Source organism: Pteropus alecto, unplaced genomic scaffold (genome assembly GCF_000325575.1).
Source record: "Pteropus alecto unplaced genomic scaffold, ASM32557v1 scaffold182, whole genome shotgun sequence".
Classification (NCBI taxonomy): Eukaryota; Metazoa; Chordata; class Mammalia; order Chiroptera; family Pteropodidae; genus Pteropus; species Pteropus alecto.
Genome location: NW_006433946.1, coordinates 2,451,003 through 2,470,915, shown reverse-complemented (window position 1 = coordinate 2,470,915; position 19,913 = coordinate 2,451,003). Strand labels below are relative to the sequence as shown.

General features: G+C 35.3%; 1 protein-coding gene and 1 pseudogene across 3 annotated transcripts in view; both read right to left on the bottom strand.

Annotated features, from left to right (window-relative positions):
• The window catches only part of SPAG16 (sperm associated antigen 16), a 704,011-nt gene extending 692,918 nt beyond the window's left edge, over positions 1-11,093 (bottom strand). For all 3 annotated transcript variants that reach the window (XR_003045322.1, XM_006908498.3, XM_015586715.2), the window contains exons 1-3: positions 10,917-11,093; positions 1,393-1,439; positions 148-243 (exon numbers count right to left, since the gene is read on the bottom strand). Coding sequence is in view for 2 of the 3 variants with exons in the window: in XM_006908498.3 (XP_006908560.1) it covers positions 148-243; positions 1,393-1,439; positions 10,917-11,043 (270 nt within the window). In the remaining variant the exon portion in view is untranslated. The remainder of the gene's footprint in view (positions 1-147; positions 244-1,392; positions 1,440-10,916) is intronic.
• Positions 11,094-19,353: 8,260 nt separating this feature from the next.
• Positions 19,354-19,471, bottom strand: LOC112477118 (annotated as a pseudogene).
• Positions 19,472-19,913: the final 442 nt, after the last annotated feature.

Here is a 19,913-nt window from a genome sequence, read left to right as displayed (position 1 = left end):
GAAATTGAAGTGAAAAAGACATAGCAGGTGTAAGGGCTGCATTTGGTAAGTAAAGTGAAGTACTTGAAATTTAAATGACTTTCAAAACTTCACATAAAAAGTTATCACTGCTAAACTATAAGCTATGGTTGTATTCAAAATTCTCACCAAAATTTGAGTATCTGTAGCCTGTTCTTGAACAATTTGAATTGCTTTTGCCAGATCTTCTTCACCTTCTGGAATGCTAAAATTGTCATCTGCTATCTAAATCACAGAGAAAGAAGAGGATAGAAGGGTTAGCAGAAACATAAAAATACCTTATTTCATTTCAGAACTGATTTTTCCTCACAAAACAAAGGATCAAAGAAATACATTTTATGTAAGACACTATGTCATTTTGAAGATTATGAAAAATGGATAACTAACAAGTAGGCAGCTTTCTGACTTCCTTTTAAACATCACTCAACGTTACTTCTAATAAACTTGATATTAGCTTATGGATAACTGCTTTTATCTAGAATGACAAATGTAAACTAAAAAGCCACTGACAAAAAAGGTTAGACCATCTAAATGCCACCATTTTCTCCTCATTCTAGATTTTCTCTCCTATTACTTTTTCATAACTACTACTAGAACTTCAACTCTCTATTAAAAAACACCTCACTGTCTGAATATTAAGCTCTTGGAAGAACATAATCAACTCTAATTATGATATTAATGATAGTTAACACTTATAACATCCTTCTTATGCACTGATCAGTTTTAAGCCCCTTACATTTAATTCATTCAGTAATTTCATATGGTATGTATTAATATTATCTCCATTTTACCAGCAGTAATAAAAAGCCTATGTTCTTTGTCCTGCCTCTTGCTTGCCCAAACCAGAAATTGCCAGGCTTGCATCCATATAGTTTCATTCACAGCTACTGTCATCTAGGAGTGACTCTATCCTCCAAGCCTCACAAGTAATGATAGATCCCATCGGAACAGTGAATTAAAGAAAATGTTTGAGACAGTAACCACATTAGACAGAAGTACAGCTAAGCTGGAAGGAAGCATAGAATCTGAGTTCCATCTAAGTAGTGGAAATTTGGGAAATCCTGCCGAGAACAGACTGAATAATGGGGAATGCCTGCTGGACAGATGACAGTCTGTAGTATGGATCCACACGGCAGGTGATATGGAGCTGACGCTGAGGGACGATTAACAGGAAACCAAAAAAAGCTAGACGTATTAAACAATCTAAAATTTTAAATACAATTTTCACACCTCACTCTTAACCAGCTGAAACTAAATTCAGTTGAAAAATCAGCATCTTAGGGAATGAATGAATGGATGAATGAATGAATGAATAAAATATTTAACAAGAACAACCACAATGAATTTACAGAATACCTAAAATGAACGAATTACCTCTTCATATTCATAATCATCTTCAGATGCTTCAGTTATGGTGACTTCTGAATATCTTGTCAAGTTTTAATCTCAAAATATGTGGAATAAAATGATTATATTTAAAATTGATTTGACCTTAAAATAGAGTATTAGATCCATTTATCTCACCAAGTTGGTAAATGTGTGTAATTAAGCTATTTTAAAAAATTTCTCTTCCCATAGAGCTTATAAATGTTTTATAATAAATTATTTTTAATCATTAATTTAAATTACTGTTCTACACAACTCGAACCCAGGAAAAACTATATTTGTCTATGGACTATCTAGTGATTTCCAACTTCTTTTCATGATGGCTTACAATAATGTACATAGTATCATAAAATAATATAAATTAGAAAGAGATAAGGAAAATAATGGACAGGAAAACTATGACAGTAAGTTTTTCCAATTTATCTAAAACCACACTGAATTTTCCAGTGCTCTTGAGTCATTCACAAGGCAGTGAGATTTCTTTATTTGGATTAAAGTATTGCAAATGAAAAAGAAAGCACACGATTATTTAAATATAAGTAAAAAGTACATTTGAAAGTTTTCATCAATGATATTGAAATCTTCACTTTTTTTCTTATAAATATTTCTCAATTTTACAATTAAATTCTCTTCTCAGGAAAAAATAGCCTAATTTTAATCAAACATAAACTATACAGCCATAACTCAGTAGCTCATAAATTATCAAGAAATAAGCATTAAAATATGAATGGAAATAATTCTAATAAAAAATTCTAACAGCATTGCTATAAGACTTTTAAAGGTATATTATTCTAATAATAAATGAAAACTTCAAGATAAGTTCTTTTGACTAGTAGGCTTACTTTTTTTCTTCAAATGTATAGACGTGGTTATGCCAAGTTTACAAGGTATGAAATTCAACACTTTAATGCACAGTAATGGTTATAAAAGTCAAAGATGAGATTAGCCTAATTTTCATTTTGCTGCTTGTTATAAGAAATTATCTGTTATTCTGTCTCCCAAGAATTAGCTGAAGGTGCATATAACTTGCATTGTTTGTAATAAGAACTGATAACACTCACATAGTACTTAATAGAAGCCTGACACTGTCCTAATGGTTTTATATTTACGAACTCATTTCACAAGCAAGACTGGAACTATTATTATCAAGACTGAAACTATTATTATCTCCATTGCACAAACAGGACTCAAAGGCACAAGGTTACACAACAAGTACCTAACAGTGTTGTGAATCAGCCCAGAAGTTTAGTTTTCACTATGCTATACTACCTCCCCTGTTCTGTGCATGTAAATACTGGAGGTCATTGCCAATTAGCTTCCACACAGTTCTAAAACTCTGAAGATGGGTAATGCATTCTTGTTACTCATCCCCATCATAAGCAACAGCTCTGTAATGTTTTGCCTTATCACTTGAGGAGACACTTAAGCCTAGTTCAGCGATGACCAAGTCCCAGGAATCAGAAACCTGTCAAAGGGTATTTTATTGACAAACATGACCATTTCTCCCAATAATATGGTGAAAAATAATTTAGGCTATAAAAAAACTAGTGAAAAGTAGGTTAAACATCCACAAAAAAATAAATAAAAGTTTCATACCTGCAGTCCATCCCAAAACTTCTGAACTCACCCATATTGAGTACCAAGTGTGAAGTACCTACCTTTCACTATCTTATCTAAAGTACTTCCAACATTTGCCCAATGCTCAGTTGCAAAACCACTTCGATACTTTAATGTATTGCTTATGTCAGAACCTCATCTCTGGGTTCTAAAATCTGTATTTCTTAAATTTATTGCTGTATAACAAACTCCTCAAAACTTTGGGCTTAAAAAAATAAGTAACCATTATCTCATAGTTTTTGTGATAAAAAATTCAGTAGTGGCTTAGCTGGAGGATTTTGATTTGGTGTCACTCATGAGGTCTCAGTTGAGATGGCAGCCAGGGCTATAGGCACCTGAAGAATTAACTGAGACACCAGGATCCATGTCTGATGGCTCACTGATGTTGGCTGGCTGGAGGTCTCAGATCTTCCCCATGTCGGTCTCTCCACAGGCTTCTTAAACTTCCTCAAGACATGGTGGCTAGCTAACTCCAAAATAAGCAATCCAAGAAAACAAAGCAGAAGCCACAAGATCTTTTATGAATAGCCTCAGAAGTCACACATCATCATTTATTCTATACTCTCTGGTTACACAGGCTGACCCTCTTCAGTGTGTGAGGGTACTGTACAAGAGAATTTATACCAGTAGGTGAGGATCACTGGGCATCATTTTGGAGGCTGGCTACTGTACCACCTTATAGAATTTCAAGAATATTAAAAGAGTTAACATAAGTAAATAATTTAGGGTGTACGGCTTATAGTAAATGCTATACAAGTGTTCGCTGTTATTTTCTTTGTTCTGGAAAGAGATAAGTACCTGTGGTAAAAGTCTCCTAAGTCTCCCAGTTGGGAGACAATGGCCCAGTTCCCCCATGTGTTAAGATGAATGGAGAAGATACTTTAAGTCTCCCTCCTTCTCTAGATTTATATTTATCTGACACATTTTCACTTAATGGGATAAAATTTCCCAAGGTTCAGCTACAGGAAGTCAGTCTCTATTTTATGGAAAAGTAGGCTCCCTTCTGAGAAACACCTACTAGAAGTTGATTTTGTAAGCAATCACTTGTCGTTAAGTCTCCAGAAAATCAATGCCACCCTTCGTCACTGTTCATACTATAATAAATTTCACAAAAAAAGAAAATATTCTATAAAGTTCTAGATAGACTTTATAACTGTAAATAAACCAATCCTGACAAGATTATTGTGAGGAAAAAACATGAAAGTAAAGGTTGCTAAACATAAAGCAATATAAAGAAAAAAGTGATTTTTCTCTCAAAGCTTTAGAAATATCAAACAACACCTGTATACCCAGAAAATATTCTAAGCAATTGATTTTAATCACTAATAATATATTCTGTTTCTCCACAATCAAAAGAGATTAAGAAAAAATAACTACCATTTTATAAAGCTTAAAAACCATCATCAAATAGATCATAACCATATTTATTCTCCTAACCTTATGCGATCAAATGGCAGATATAGTCATTTCTGTAATGGGAAAAAAAAAAAAGAAAATGAATCAAAGACATTAATAGATTTGTCCAAAGTCACATAGCTATGAATGACAAAGACAAGTTTCTTGAATACAAATGCCACGAATTTTCTACTACACCATGCTATTTCTAAAGTTACACAATAGGGATATGCAATTTTTGCCAATATCCTAAATAATGAACTCTCACCTATTTGTTTTTCAAACTCTCAAGTGTTATATTACCAACAGCTAAATCAAATCATTTAAATAGCTCAATGTGAAGACCTTAAAGGAGGGAGAAGTATAAAAGGGCTACAGACCAAAAGATTAAATTAACCAAGGGCAAAGATTAATGAGACAAAAGGTGAGGAAAAGGACAAATACCCAAAATAGAAACCAGTATCCTCCTTGATTGACATTTTCAGTCTCCACGATATGATTTGAACAGAAAATCTTCACAGAAGCAACTCAGTTGAAATGTGATGTTGCAGTGTTACTGAAGAAATAGATGTACTTGGCACGTTTGTTGGTACGCATCTGTCTAGCTGTCTAGCTGGCTAACCACACATGGACACACACACAAATGAATCCCAAAACAATTCTGTGGCAGTTTACAAATATGCATCCAGTACAAAATTAAAAAAAAAAAAAAAGTGAATATGGAAATTAGAAGAGAAAGGGGAATAGTAGAAATAAGATAAAGGTAAAGATGCAGTACACACCATAAGCCTCATGAATTTTGTTAAACTTAACCCACAGGTTTGCCTCTAAGCTTCCCCAGCAGTCAGGATGAAAAGGTGGATATAATCAGATACCAATTCAATATCCATCCAGTGAAAACGGATAAGATTCTCAGCAGATATACAGCAATTTCTGGATCCATAGTAGGAAAGAAATTACACTCATAGGTTCTCATGAAGAGAATACTGTGGATTGTACAGATATTGATCTCCTTGGCCCTTGGGACAGCCAGAAAGACAGCATGAAACAGAATCTGACAGAATACCATATGCGAAAAGCACTACTTCAGAAGCAATATTGCCAGAGTAGAAATGTGCAATTCATCAGAACTGCCTGAAAGAGAAAACCCTGACTCTGGTTCTACTTTTACTGGGCAACTTCCTCATCTGTAATCTAGTCTTTTAGGTGATCCTATTCTCCAGGAAATGTCCACATGATTAAACTGGTCACAGCTCTCATGCAAAGTTATTTTTCCACGGCAGAATAATAAGCCAGCAGTCTGGCTTAAAATCAGTTTCTTTATGCCAAGCTGACTCTGAGCCCCTTACAAACTCCCCTCCCATTATTCACTTAGTATTCCTTCAAAGAACAACACTAAACTCCAGTTCCAAAATTTATTTTTTCCCACCTGTCTATTCTCCTCAGATCTGGTTCTTGCCTTTCTGCCTATTTGAGCTTGACTTGAACCTTAATACTATGCCTGGTTTTCTAGCCTGCTCTTGCCCAGAGCACCGTCTGTGGCTCCCCAGTCCTCCCTTGTCTGTAGCCATAGCATATAGTCCCACCTATTTCCAGGCCACATTCTGTGTGCTAGAGTCATAGCCCAGACTCAGACCAAGGGTCCCACTCCTTCCCATCTCTACTTGTACTAGAAGGAATTTAATAGGATTTGAGTTTGCACAGTGTAAATCAGTTCCCTGGCATTTATTCACCATGGGTGAACTAACTGGTACTTTTGCACTAGCAGAATCTTCACTAGATCCTGACCTTCTAGATCTTACCAGAAAGTAAACCAATATATATCCACACTGAAACTGCCAGGCAGCCCTAAATCCACCATAGTACTGCAGAAGACACAACTGCAGGAAGCCTCAGGAAAGTATTTCATCTGGTCTAATGGAGCAGAGCTTGAGGTGCCAGTTGGTATGACATGGTAACAGACAAGGTTCTGCGAATGGGCCACAGCCAGAAAGAAATAAATTTTGGATATGAGCAGCATACAAACTTCCTCATACACTGGTCTCTTCTACTACTGCATTTGTAGGTACTGATCACTGCCAGCAGCAGCATCTTTATAAAGAACTGGAGTGAAGCATATAGCTAATTATATTTTACATGATTTCCCAAAGCTACTATAGACAGAAATTGCTTTGTAATTTTTGCCATCACTGCAGAGCCAATGTACACAGAGGCAATCTAAAATCTAGTCTTGATCCTCCAAGATCAACATTTTACCTAATGAAATAAAAGTACTGTAAATAGCAACATCACAGTCATGTTCCCTTCCTTAGGAATGCCAATTTAACTAAATAAAGTTAACTGAATAATATAAACCAAAGATTACATATAACTGGCATGCTTGTTCCTGCTTTCCCCATTGTTGTTTGCTTCCTGCAGTCTTTCCCACCAAGTCTTCATGAGGTCTCAGAATTCTTATTAACACCACATTCCAGGAAGCCACTACTATTTCAATATTATTGCCAAGAATGGAAATTTATTGGCCACCCTTGCCCCAGCTAGCTACTGTACATATTCTGTCTCTGAAACTGAAAAATAACTTTCTTTCAACATGTAAGATTCACAGCTCTCACAGCTGGTGCTGATGTTTTCCAACTTCTAAGCCAGGAGATCCAAAGATATCAACTCTACATATTATACCCGTATCTGAAAATATAAAGGTTAGAGGTTAAGATATCTGTCTGCAGCCTTGCTACTCCATTATAGTTCTTACCAGAAGCACCTGGAGGCTTGTTAGCAATGCATAGTCTCGGCCCCAAACCAGACTTACTGAACTAGAATCGTCATTTAAAGATCTATATCTTTAATTCACATGCACACTAGAGTCTGACTAGAGGACAAAGAACAAAACACATAATTTTTTCTGTCCAAATAGCTTATGACTTTCATGCATGTAAAATTCAGCACTCTGGGGCTACATGGCTCTTGGTCTAGATTCCACATTCAGATTTTCTATCCTTTTTATTTGACTATATGTAGACTGCAACTAAGCACCCATGAGCAAGATCAGTTTTGCAATGATAATAAGACATATACGACTTGAGTACATAATGATTATGAAGGATTTTACAAATATCTTCTTGCTTAATACTATAAACATTCTAGAGAAGTAACATAAAAAAATGTTCAAAGGAATAATAAAATATTTTTAGATGACAAAAGTTCAATTTTAATTAAACAAAGTTATCAGTGAACATCACTACTGCAATGAAAGATTAGCTAGGGATGTCACTTAAAAAGACAAGCAGGCATCTTAAGTGTCAGTTTAGCGTGATCACCGTATTTCAAGGTCTGGAATCCTTAATTTTGCATTTCCAGAAACAGTTGGCTATAGGGCTGCATTCAGATTGATTAGCCTCAAAGGTCTGGCTTAACTCAGTCCTCAGAAATTGTTGTTGGGATCAGAGAACACCTTTTCAATGGCCAGCAATCTTATGTCCATGATCTAAGCCAAATTCTTAGTGTTAGAATGCCTAGAAAGATGATCTAATAATCAAAAGCTAGTTAGGGAAGCAGAGAATCAGCCCAAAGAGAGGTAGATAAAAACAAAAAACAAAACAAAACAAAACGAAAACGCTTTGGGTGCTCCACTTTCCTAGAGTCCATGTACTCCATTACTCTTCCTTGAACAAGGACTTTCTCTAGTCAAGTAGCAACAAAATCAATTAGGTATTAGCTTTCTTAATACAAATCATTCCAGCCTGCACCTCCCAGGTGGAATTAGGCACTCCCAAATGTCTACAGCCACACATTAATAGGCAGCCCGTGGTATTATTACAATTGAAAGCCTCACCCAAGTCATAATGATTTCTCATCAAGGATTCATTCACAAAAGACAAACAACCTTCTTTACAAATTCTAGAGACACCTACTTGGCCCTTAACAGATCGCACAGTAAAAATCTAGCTTTCTATTTTACAATGCTGCAAATACCTTTCTTATGAAAAGTTCTCCAGAGGAGTTATGCACTCTATGACTAGATTTCTTAAAGCTCTAGAGATAGCTATGTAAGAACTATGTCATCTATGTTTGTATCTCATCTTGTGGAAGTTCAAAACATAAAAGCAAGGATATTGTGAAAAGCTTCTGAAGAGAAGCAGATGGCACTGTTAAATCCAAGCGGTTACAAGGCAGGGGTGTTGCAGGAGTAAGAAATCTTTTTCCTAAACATGTTTCCTAAATTGTTGTCAGGAACATGGGGCCTTTACGCATGAAGCCTTCCCCTCATGGTGGATCCTGGCTGTTTCTGGTTTGGGCCCATTCGTCTGTACATATTCTTTATGTCTGAGTGTTTAAAAGCAAAGGGTGATTTCCTGGCGAGTCTGAGTCAACCTCTTTCAAAGCCTTACTCAATATTGATAGCTCATTGTCTAGTGTTCCAAGAGCATCTGTTCAGTCATAAATAAGGGACGTTCAATACCAAACGTAGTAGATTAGAAGTGATTAAGTGAATGAGCAAAGTAGAGAACATCAGACTTCTGATTCATTTATGCATATTATAACTTTTATTTATCCACTGCAATAGCTCAATTAAATTACCTGCGAGCTAAAGACTTTAAACCCAAGAAAGTCTCACTTCAGCAACTATCATAATTGCCTTAAGAAACAATGTCAAACAACATTATACAGTCAACTCTTAATTATGCATGTTAAGAGAGCTCAGGGATACAGGGATAATTGACATTCAGAAGTAATCCTCAAACTCCATTTTAACTAAGAGTTCAAGCTTCTCCCATGACTAAACCTCTTACCTGAACACTGCATTGAATATAGGAAAATTGACTGGTTAAATGTTTAGTTTTGTTATCCCCTGACTACTCTTTGGTTGAAACCCAAAATTGCAATCAGTCAAGCAAAAGAGAGATGAAAGAAAAGCAAAGGGCTAGATAATCACAAACTGGAAAATGAACTCTAATTACAGTTGCTTATATTTGCAAATGTGATTATTTAGAGAAGTCTTTGTAAAACAGGATTATTGCAAACTGCTCTATGTTGGCAGTTGTGAATCAGTGACTTCCCTGCCAATTAAGTAAACCTGATTTTTCACTGCTGAAAGTTGTGCTCTATTGGAGTCCCACCATTTATTACCAAAAAAAAAAAAAAAAAAGTTTGCAAAAAGTTACCTCATCGTGTTGTCTCATGTTAACAATTAAACTGTGTTACAGAAATCACTTTAATGCAGACAAAAATGTTAAGATGACTGGTTATCATTCACTAGCAAGGACACTGGGTAACTTTATACTTGATGCAGATAAGCTCTGAAAGAATTACTGACTTCTCTTTTAAAAAGAAATATTACTGAAAAAAGCTCGTTAGAACTATAAAAAAATTATAAAACTTCATTTCAGACACTAAAGCACCTACATATTTCATGCAAATTGATTTCCAACTATTCAAACTTATATACCTGTACAAATCATGTTTGCTCAAAATACTCCTATTTTCTTAGATCTTTTCAACTAAGTTCTTCAATGCTCCCTGTAGCAGGCATGTGTACTGAGCCTGAACCAGGACGGGTTAATCAGTTTGCAAAAGCTCACAAAATGAATCAGTGTTGGTCTTGAATTAAAGCTGGAGTGATTATAATTGAACAAAATAATATATACGAGGTAAACTTTGGAGTTTGATATCTTAAAGAATAAAACAGATAAACCATCTCCCTCCTACCTGTCTAAAGAAAGGAGTAGGTTATCTTTTCTCTCATAAACTCTCCCCATCTCTCCAATACAATTAATCGATATGCCTAAAGGAGGGGAACTCAAAAGAAATAGTGAACTTAATTATCCATACATGGTTTTTCAATTATTCTGGTATTTCCACTGATAATCGCTCATCATTATCTGGCTTTTTCCCAGCAGCACCTCTCAGCCTTGTCAGCCCACCAGGATATCATTTAATTACTAAAGGAAAAAAAAAGTAATTATTACTAAATAGCCACAACTGAAACTACTCAGGAAGTTGATGCTACCGAAACAAATCATTTAAGCATTGGACACGGGCTGGATATGCTGAGCTTCAGCTCGTTAAAAGCCAGAGGCAGAGGTCTTTTCCTAATCTCTTTCTTCTATTTAAATTTGTTCCAACGGTATTCTGAAAGTTTGAGAGTTTGTTTAGGAAAAACACTAAGCGAAAGGAAGGTTAGATCAATTTCTTGTGCCACCTTCACATAAAACTTCTATCCAAAGTTTACTGAGTGGTTACTAAGCACGAGACTCCTAAAGGTCTTTCAACTCTTCTTCCAATAGAAACGCGGCAGCCTAACACTAACAGGCGAAAAATTCACTGGTCGCTACCAGGGGATCGCGGTGGCGAACACGCCACCTTAAGGACCAACAGGCGTCTAGCCGGCTCGGAGGCCCCAAGCCTTATAGGGCGCCCCCCAGCGGGAAGCCCGCGCTCTCGCCCCCAATGCCCGTTACCACCGCCGGCGCCTAGAAGCCGCGCCTGCTCGGGAAGGATACGCTCCAGGTAGTAGGCGCCCTCGGCGGCCACCGCGTCTGCGGTTTCCTCGGCAGCCGTCAAACCCATGCCCAACGCTTCTTCCAGAACCCGCAGGGGCGAGGTGGGCACCCCTTGCTGAGAAGCCATCACCACTGCTCCGGACCCCGCCCCGTCCCCAGGAGCAACTTCGAAGACGCTTGCCGGAGACCCCATGCAGCTCTCGCGAGAGCGTGACACTCCCTCACCCCTCCCACCAGGCCAGTTTCTGGCTTGGAAGGGCTGCCCCAGCCCTAAGCGTTGGTGCCCCCTCCGCTTCCCAGGTTACCACGGCAACGCCGTTGCCTAGTTACCCTGAAGTGGACGAGATAAGATGCAAGGAACAGTTAGTTGGCTTGGATTACATACATTTTCTTATCGAGGCAGCTGGTTTTCCTTAGTTTTGACCTAACATTTCTTCCTCACTTTATTTTCTTCTCTAAACTCCCTTTCCTTGGTTCTTACATGCCCATCATCAGTCTCTGGTTTTTAGATGTGTGTACAGCCCCAGTTGTCCCCAAGGAAAACCCCCGGAAAAGAGGAAGATTCTCAGTGCCTAAAGAGGGTTGGAAGGGGGGTTAAGTCTTGGAAATTAGAATTGAGAGACTAACCCAGGGGAACTACCATCCTCAGACGCTTTAGCAATAAAGAACTAGGGTGCTCGGCTAAGTCAAAGCCATTCTAGTGCTCCTCTAAAACATTTACCCGGACTCTTGTCTTCACTTTGATTTCATACACTGAAACTTGGAATAGTATTTGAAGCATTGATTCTTGCCAAGGTGAAGCCACTTTCATAAGAATTATGAGGTACAAGTGGCCCTAACCTAACGTATAATAAATATTTGACCAATCATGTGCAGTCCTTTCTCTATAACAGATTCTTCCTCAGATTTATATTGTGTATATATTAGAAGTAAGCATTTACTGGGTACTTTTCTTTGAAGATTCTTTTTCATTCTACATTTCTTGATGAAAAATGTTTCTCTACCTTAAAGCATTGTTGCAAGGAGTAAAACAACATAAAGAATTAAGAACTCACCAGGCACATAGTCAACTCTAAGAAATGGATCTTATTTCTATTGAAGTTAATTATTTTGTTTTTTAGAATAGTCGAGGGTCACGATTAGATATAATATTTGGAGAATACATTCCTGCAATTTATTCTTTTAATAACTTAGCATGTCCTGGATGTCTCACATCAAACATATGCTGAGTGCTCATTAAATGCAAGGAACAATTATAAAGAGCTGCAAATACAAGAGAGGAACTCTGAAATTCGAGAATCAACTGCTTTTATAGAAAGCCTGCTCTTTATTCCAAAGGAAGGCATTATCTCATCCTTCAATGTTATTCTCTGTAAACACAAGACTGAGAAATGGCTTGGGTAAAGAGTGGTCAGAACCTTGCACACTAGCAAGGCATGTGGGAGCGTGGAAGAACCATGGAGGAGGCTTTCTCTGAACAATTAATGTTTATTTTGATTTTTTTCCTTTGTATGTTAAAATGTCTCTTTTGGTTTTTAGTTGTAGTACATCATGTTCTACATGTCGGTTTAAATTCTGGCTCTTCTGTATGACCTAAATTAATTTAAGTTCTCTGAGTCTTAGTTTTCTCTTCTCTAAAACTGAGGTTTTTAATGTCGATCCTACTAAAATATAAAGAGTAAATGAAATGTGTTAAAAGCATTTATTATCACCATGTCCAGTATGTAAAATATTTACATTAAATAATTATTAATAAAATTGACCTAAAATATTAAATAATATGCTGATCCCAAATTGGATGTTATATTTATAAGAAACTTACGTACATAGGGACATTTTTAAGACAAAACTTAAATATTTTTAGAAATATCAGGCACTCAAAAAAGGATAATACTTTAATAGAGTCATAAGAAAATAAATTAGAGCAAGTAGTCACTCTTTATGGTAGGGAAGAAGTGGCAAAGATTCTTGTCAAAAGAGCTTTAAAAAATAAAATAAAATAAAAAGTCTCGTAAGTCAAAAATATATCATTACTGCATTCTTCAAAAAATAAACATATACTTTTTTTTTAATTCTGCAGTTCAATTGTCTAAGGGTTCCAAACAACCAAACAACCAGAATTCCCAACTTAATTATGTCTATTTTGCAGATTTTAAATTTAGAAGTCACCAACATATTTGTGGCTTAATTACAATTTGAACATATGTCACAGGAACCTAAGCAGCCATACATTTAAAAATTCATATTAGAAGCATGTTTAATGTTTTATTTTGTAATCCTTTAGGTCTCTCCAATGGGTGATAATATTTTTTAAGCAATAAAATAATTTTAAATATACAGAACCAATAACTGACTTCAGATAAAAAAAATGAGATGCAAACTTTGGTGATAACTTGTAATATCTTAAAACTAGTATTTTTTTCAAAGAATAAATTTTTAAAAAATAATCTTTTTACAGTGGAAATTTTGTTTTGCTAATTGCTGGTTTAATTAAAAAGGGGCGTGAAAGCCTTATTGAGAAAAAACATAAACTTCAAATCATAGTAATGGTTTCAGTTTTAATGCTATCCTAAAGTTCTTCCATCCTATAGTTTTTCTCTTTTAAAAGTTTCATAAACTTTCTTAAAGTGGAAGAAAACAAAGTATCTTAACATTTTGATGAATGAACAGCAAGCTGTCTCATTTACCTTTGAATAAATACATTCCCGAAAGAGATAAATAAAGAAAACCAATTGAGACAGTCAAAATGAACAACGATGACAAACGACAACAGATTTTATTTCCTCCCAGCATAAATGTCCAATTTTTGTAAAAGAAAAATTATTTTTAAAAGTTAAACCAGAAAGTAATTTGACAATGGATTCATTCTTCGCATTTGTAGTTTCAAAGCAGAGAATACTCATATGCAAAAATATAGTAAAGAACTATTCAATTTTCAGAAGTTGTAAGTGTACATTTGCTTTCAATAGAGCCCAAGCCATTTACTGATGCATCATTTTTTTTTTAAGTAACTATCTTACTTTTTTTCAAAATATCACAGTAAGTGGTAGCCAGTTTTAGAACTTCAGAATTCATAGAAGTGGTGGTAATTGACTGTGGTGGAAATTATCATTTTCAACCATATGGCTATTGTTTCCCTTTTATTATTATCAACCACTTGAAAATCATGTCTCCTGTGTTCTTAGCCCATGTAGTTCAAACACTATCATTCCTTTAACTCTAGGGATCACATAACCTAAAATATCCCATTTTGCTTGGCTACATTGCTCAATTCCTGAATTGGCATGGGACATAAAAAGGACCAATGAGACTTGGTGGTAATTCGTTGGGTATTGTGGAAAAGACACTCCTTTTTGTTCCTTGAAACTTAATTTCTGCAGTTGCCATAGCTCCTTTGCAAGTATGAAGAAAATCGCTGCCCAAGAATTGAGTCATCATGGAGAACCTGGATGAAAATAAGGGGAATTTTCAGTCTGGATAAAATCATTTTAATCTCTAGTCTGTGTGTGTGTGTGTGTGTGTGTGTGTGTGTGTGTGTGTGTGTGTGTATTTCCTTGCTCAGTCAGCTGAGAAGGCTTAGAAGCAAGAATACTCCCATAGCAATGAGCATACCTAACACCTAGATCTTGATTTCTAAAACCATTTTCAAATAAAAGGTATGGCCATTGAAGAAATGGCCAAATCTAGGACTGAGCTGAAAATGCACAAGATGAGCCTGGAGAATCTTATAGTACCTGACAGTAAAAAAAAAGCCTCCATCACCAAAAAAACTCACAATAACAGAGGTATATCAAAGTGACACAGCCAACAAAAAGAGTTCACAAAAAGTATAAAACTAAAACAATTTGAGCAACAAAATTCAGCAAGTTGTATTGAAACATAACCCAAAATATAAAAAAAAATTTATGAGTTCATATTGATATGAATAAATGATTATATAAATAAATAAACAGAGAAGAATGTGCACACCTTCTGTGAAGAAGAATTCCAAATAATACATGTAGATGCACCACATTGCGGAAGGGTGGCATGACACCCCACTCCTTAAGTTTGTACTGCACATGGTGACTTTCTTCCAAAAAGTGCAATATGAAAAGGGGGCAAAAAGAGCAACTTTACAGTGGAGAAACCTGACAAACGCTACCTCAAAAACCCATAACCCCAGACTAATCATAAGGAAAACATAACATAAATCTTAATTGAAGGACATTCTACAAAATATCTTACTAGCACTCCTCAACACAGTTAACATCATCAAAAGCAAGAAAAATATGAGACATCATCACAGCCAAGAGGTCCTGCAGAGACATGCTGACTAAATGAAATGTGGTATCCTGGAACCAAAAAAAAAAAAAAAAAAAAATGGACATTAGGTTAAAACTAAGGACATCTGAATAAAGTGTAAACTTTAGCTTAAAATAATGTATCAATATTGGTTTATTAGACATGACAAATGTACCATATTGATGTAAGATGTTAATAATAGGGGGAACTGGGTGTGGTTATATGAGGCCTTTCTGTAATAGTTTCACGACTTATGGGTAAATCAAACTATTCTAAAATTAAAAGTTTCTTTTTAAAAAAATTACTTGAATCTCGAATTAAGTGTCACCTTAAACAAAACTTATCCTTTGACCTTTCTCTTATTTGAAATAATAAATTAGTTTTGTTTGAGAAAGTTTCTATCGGGCTTTCTGTCACCTGCCATTCAGTAAGATGGAGCTGATCTATTGACTCTGTAGAGAATCTTTGTTTTCATACTATTTGGAGATATCCTTTACTGACAAGTGGGTTTTTCTAAAAATGTCTTATGTAACGTACCTATGTGCATTGAGACTTGAAAAAGCTTTTCTTCTCACACAAAAATACACGTCGCTTTTACACCCAGTAGAAAACTGAGTGGGTTATTTTAGAAGTCCAAGGCACCCTTCTCTGTCTTGTCTTCCTCATCTGTAGATTGAAAAGAGAAATATAAAAAGAAGTGGTAAAGAGAGCAACAATGGCAATGATTGGAGTGAGACAGGAATTAAGCAGGGAGCAGAGACAGATTGGAGGTAGGAGTTGGAGAAGGGGTAGATAGAAAAGGAAGTCTGACTTAGGAGTCCATCATGATATTTCCCGGCAGTGGAGTCTTGCCATGGAAATACTACTATTCAATATTCAGTGGGGTGTGCAGCTGTTTGCAAGACAGCCATTTAGGTGGAGCTTTCTTCCAGGCATTGCAGGTTCAATTGCTACAACCCCATAACTGAAAGCAACAAACCAGATTTATCTAAAGCATTTTATAATCCCTGATTGACTATAATGTTTCTTAGCATGTCCATAATTATCCACACCACTAAAAATAAAGAAGGATGAAGAAAGCAAGCAAGGAAGGAAGGAAAAGGAAAAGAAAAGGAAAGAAAAGACAAGAAAAAGGAAAAAAGAAAAGAAAAAACTTTTACTCTAAGACATATACCTGCAATGCTCAATTCTTATGGGATGATAGAAAACAGAGTTTTAATTTTTTCTTTTTTAAAAGGTAACTCTTTTTTTGTTGTTCCTCCAGTGGAAAAAGAGTGACAGTGGATGGGCCAGATAGCACATTGTAACCAGAAAGCTCATTTCCTGGGAATGGTGGAATAGAGAGTTGTATCTCAAAGAATTTAACTGAGTCAGAGGGCTGAGTGTAAACTGAATGTCCAGAACCACACAAGTCACAAATTCGGGGAAAATGAGATTAATGTATTAAATGGTAGATGATAGGGAAAAATCCAAGACACATGTGGAAATTTAAAAAGAGTCGTATTGTAATGAAAAAATGCTGTATTTGTTATGATAAACAAGTTATTCAGTTTAATATCCATTCTTGCTTTATACTCTACTTTGATCTAGATTTTTTTTATGACATCTTTTATTTACATACTTAAATAGTCAATGCCTTGGAAAATGTTTTTTACATAGAAACATTTGAAATATTTAAAAAGAAATAAGATATAAAATATTGATATGAGCGAACTTACCAGCCAGAGAACATTTAAATAGGGACCATTCATTGTTCCCAGAGACTGAGGAGGATGAGAATTATTCCTGGATGATCAGGAATTTTTAATAAACATACCAGAAAGTCCAATGGCTCCTGGATTTATACTTGAATTTAAGAGGAAATAAATATTTTATGTTCTAAGAAAGCTCCAGTAATGAAAAACTGTTTTCAATAAGATCATTCACAATTTGGGCTTCTGAGAGTGAAAAGTAATCTACATGGCTATATGAATGCAAAGACCCCTGGGCTAACTGCTCACCACCACTCAAAGCCCTCTCAGCCACTGTTGCCTACACACCTCCGTGCCATGGTGACATTACCCACATGAAGGCATCTACTTCTTGGAGAAGAAAGCTGAGCATAATATACAGCTTTAAAAGGCATAATACAGAAGCCATTTCATGACTATTACTGACTTTCCAACGATGAGAATGATGATAGCTGACATAGAATGACTGAATGCTTTATCTGGAATACTTTATTTGATCCCACAACAATCCTTTGAAGCAGTTTACTAAGGGAAGGATGAGGAAAGTGAGATGCAGAGCAAATTAGTAACTTGCACAAACTCCCTCATCTAGGCAATGCTAATGGCTGAACTCTTTACACCTCCGATATGGGAGGCGTGGTGGTGAGACTCACCAATGTGCCCTCTTGCAGCAGCCTTTTCTCTTATTTTGGTCTCTATGTGCAATAAGGAAAACCTTCCCTTGGCATTAACCTGCCCATTCAGGGTCAGGATCTTTTTTTTTAATATACATATATTTTTAATTTTTCAATTATAGTTACATACAATAATATATTAGTTTCAGGTGTATAACACAGTGATTAGACATTGATATAAGTTACAAAGTGATCACCCCAATCAATCTGGTACCCATCTAACACCATACATAATTATTATAATATTATTGACTATATTCCTTATGCTATACTTTACATCCCTATGACTATTTAGTGATTACCAATTTGTACTTCTTAACCCCTTCCCCTTTTTTACCCACCCCATACCCCTCCCATCTGGCAACCATCAAAATGTTCTCGGTATCTATGAGTTTGTTTCTGTTTCGTTTGCTAATTTTGTTCTTTAGATTTTACATTTAAGTGAAATCATATGGCCTTTCTCTTTATCTGAATGGAGTAAGTCAGGGTCAGGATTTACAGCAACTTTTACTACATTCTAAACAAATAAGGATATATTTCCTTCACAATATATTTCAGACATTGATCCACATTCATATATAGAGATGTGGCGCATTCTTTTTAGTGGCTATATAGTACTCCTCTATGATGTTGTATCATAATTTGTTTAAGCATACTTCAGGCCATTTTCCAGTCTTATGTTAAGCCTTGGCACTTCACCCAACCTAGGAATGAGAATGATCATCTTCCTTTCTTTCTAACCAAACTTGACTGGAGCAGAAGGCTCAAGAGTGTACCATACACTCCCAGGGACATGCTCCTCCTTTTGTTTTCATCTCTGGAATTCCTTCAGGCAATTCATTGTTGAGTATCATATGGAAGTTTCTCCTAAATATGTAATAAAATATTTAACATTTAAAGTTTTCATAATTAGTTTATGTTTTCAAATGTTTGAAAAAAATTAAATGTAACACAATTAAAGGTTCAGAGAGAATTCTAAAATTCTCTATTCTGGTAAAATTTTCCAACTTGTTTTCTTATCGTTAGTATTCATGATATATTTCTTCAAAGTAACAAATAACCATTACATTTTGAAAGCTGATATTTAGGTTACAATGACTGGTCAATTTTAATAAACAGAAGTGTGAAAATATTTACATATTCAGCAGAGCTCTGGCTTATTTGTATAAATAAAGTTCACTTTTTTTTTAGTGGCTGCATTTTACTCTTTAATATACATATAATGTGATTTATTTCACCTTCCACAATATAATGCCACCATAAGCAATATTAGAATAAAATCCACGTACATATAAACTTAATTAATGGTTCTTTGATTTTTATGGTATAGATTCTGTAGCATGGTAGATCTGGCTCAAAGGATATATTTGTTTTTAATTTCAATAGTTGTTGCCAGATTACCATTCAAAAGGAACTGAAAAGCCTCACATTTACATCTGCAATGTATGTATATATAAGATTACCATTCAAAAGGAACTGAAAAGCATCACATTTACATTTGTAATGTATGTATGTATTGCTTTCTCTTTAATTTTTGACTGGGTTGGAGGTAACATGACATCTCAATGATACATTAATTCTCATTCCCTAACAGTGAATTATAGTGTTTTTTTTATGTTTGTTGCCATTTCAATTTGCAACATTTTATTTTATTTTTATTATTATTTTTTTAGTCGCGGTAACCCTTGGATAAACTCACAGATTTCAAGGACCTTGTCAGTTTACAATCCCTTATTTTTTTATTTTTTATGCCTACAGCACCTGGTCTTCCTAGGTGGTCTCCCATCCAAGTACTAACCAGGCCCAACCCTGCTTAGCTTCCGAGATAAGACGGATCTGGCTTGTTCAGGGTAGCATGGCCATAGACCAATTTGCAATTTTTTTAAATTGTACTTTATCCTCTTCCTCTTTTTGATGTTTCTTGTCAATTTGTAAGAGTTGTTTGCAAATGATTAATATGAGGCCTTATAATATCAATTATTTTGCAAATACTTGTCTATATTTATTGTCTTGTTATTGACTTTACTTATAATATATTTTGAAATAAAAAACTTTTAATTTTTATATGGTAAATTATGGCTATATTTTCTTTTATGTCTTCTGGGTTTGCAGTCTTGATTAAGAATATTTTGCCAAATCTTAGATGTTATAAACACTTTCAAATTTTAAAAACTCTCAAGTTTTTTTCTTATTTTCCATATTTAAATATTTAATTCATCTGGAGTTTACTTTTATGTAGCACATAAAATAGATTCCAATTTTATTTCTTCCAAATGGATAACCAATAAGATAATGTTAAAAAAAACTTC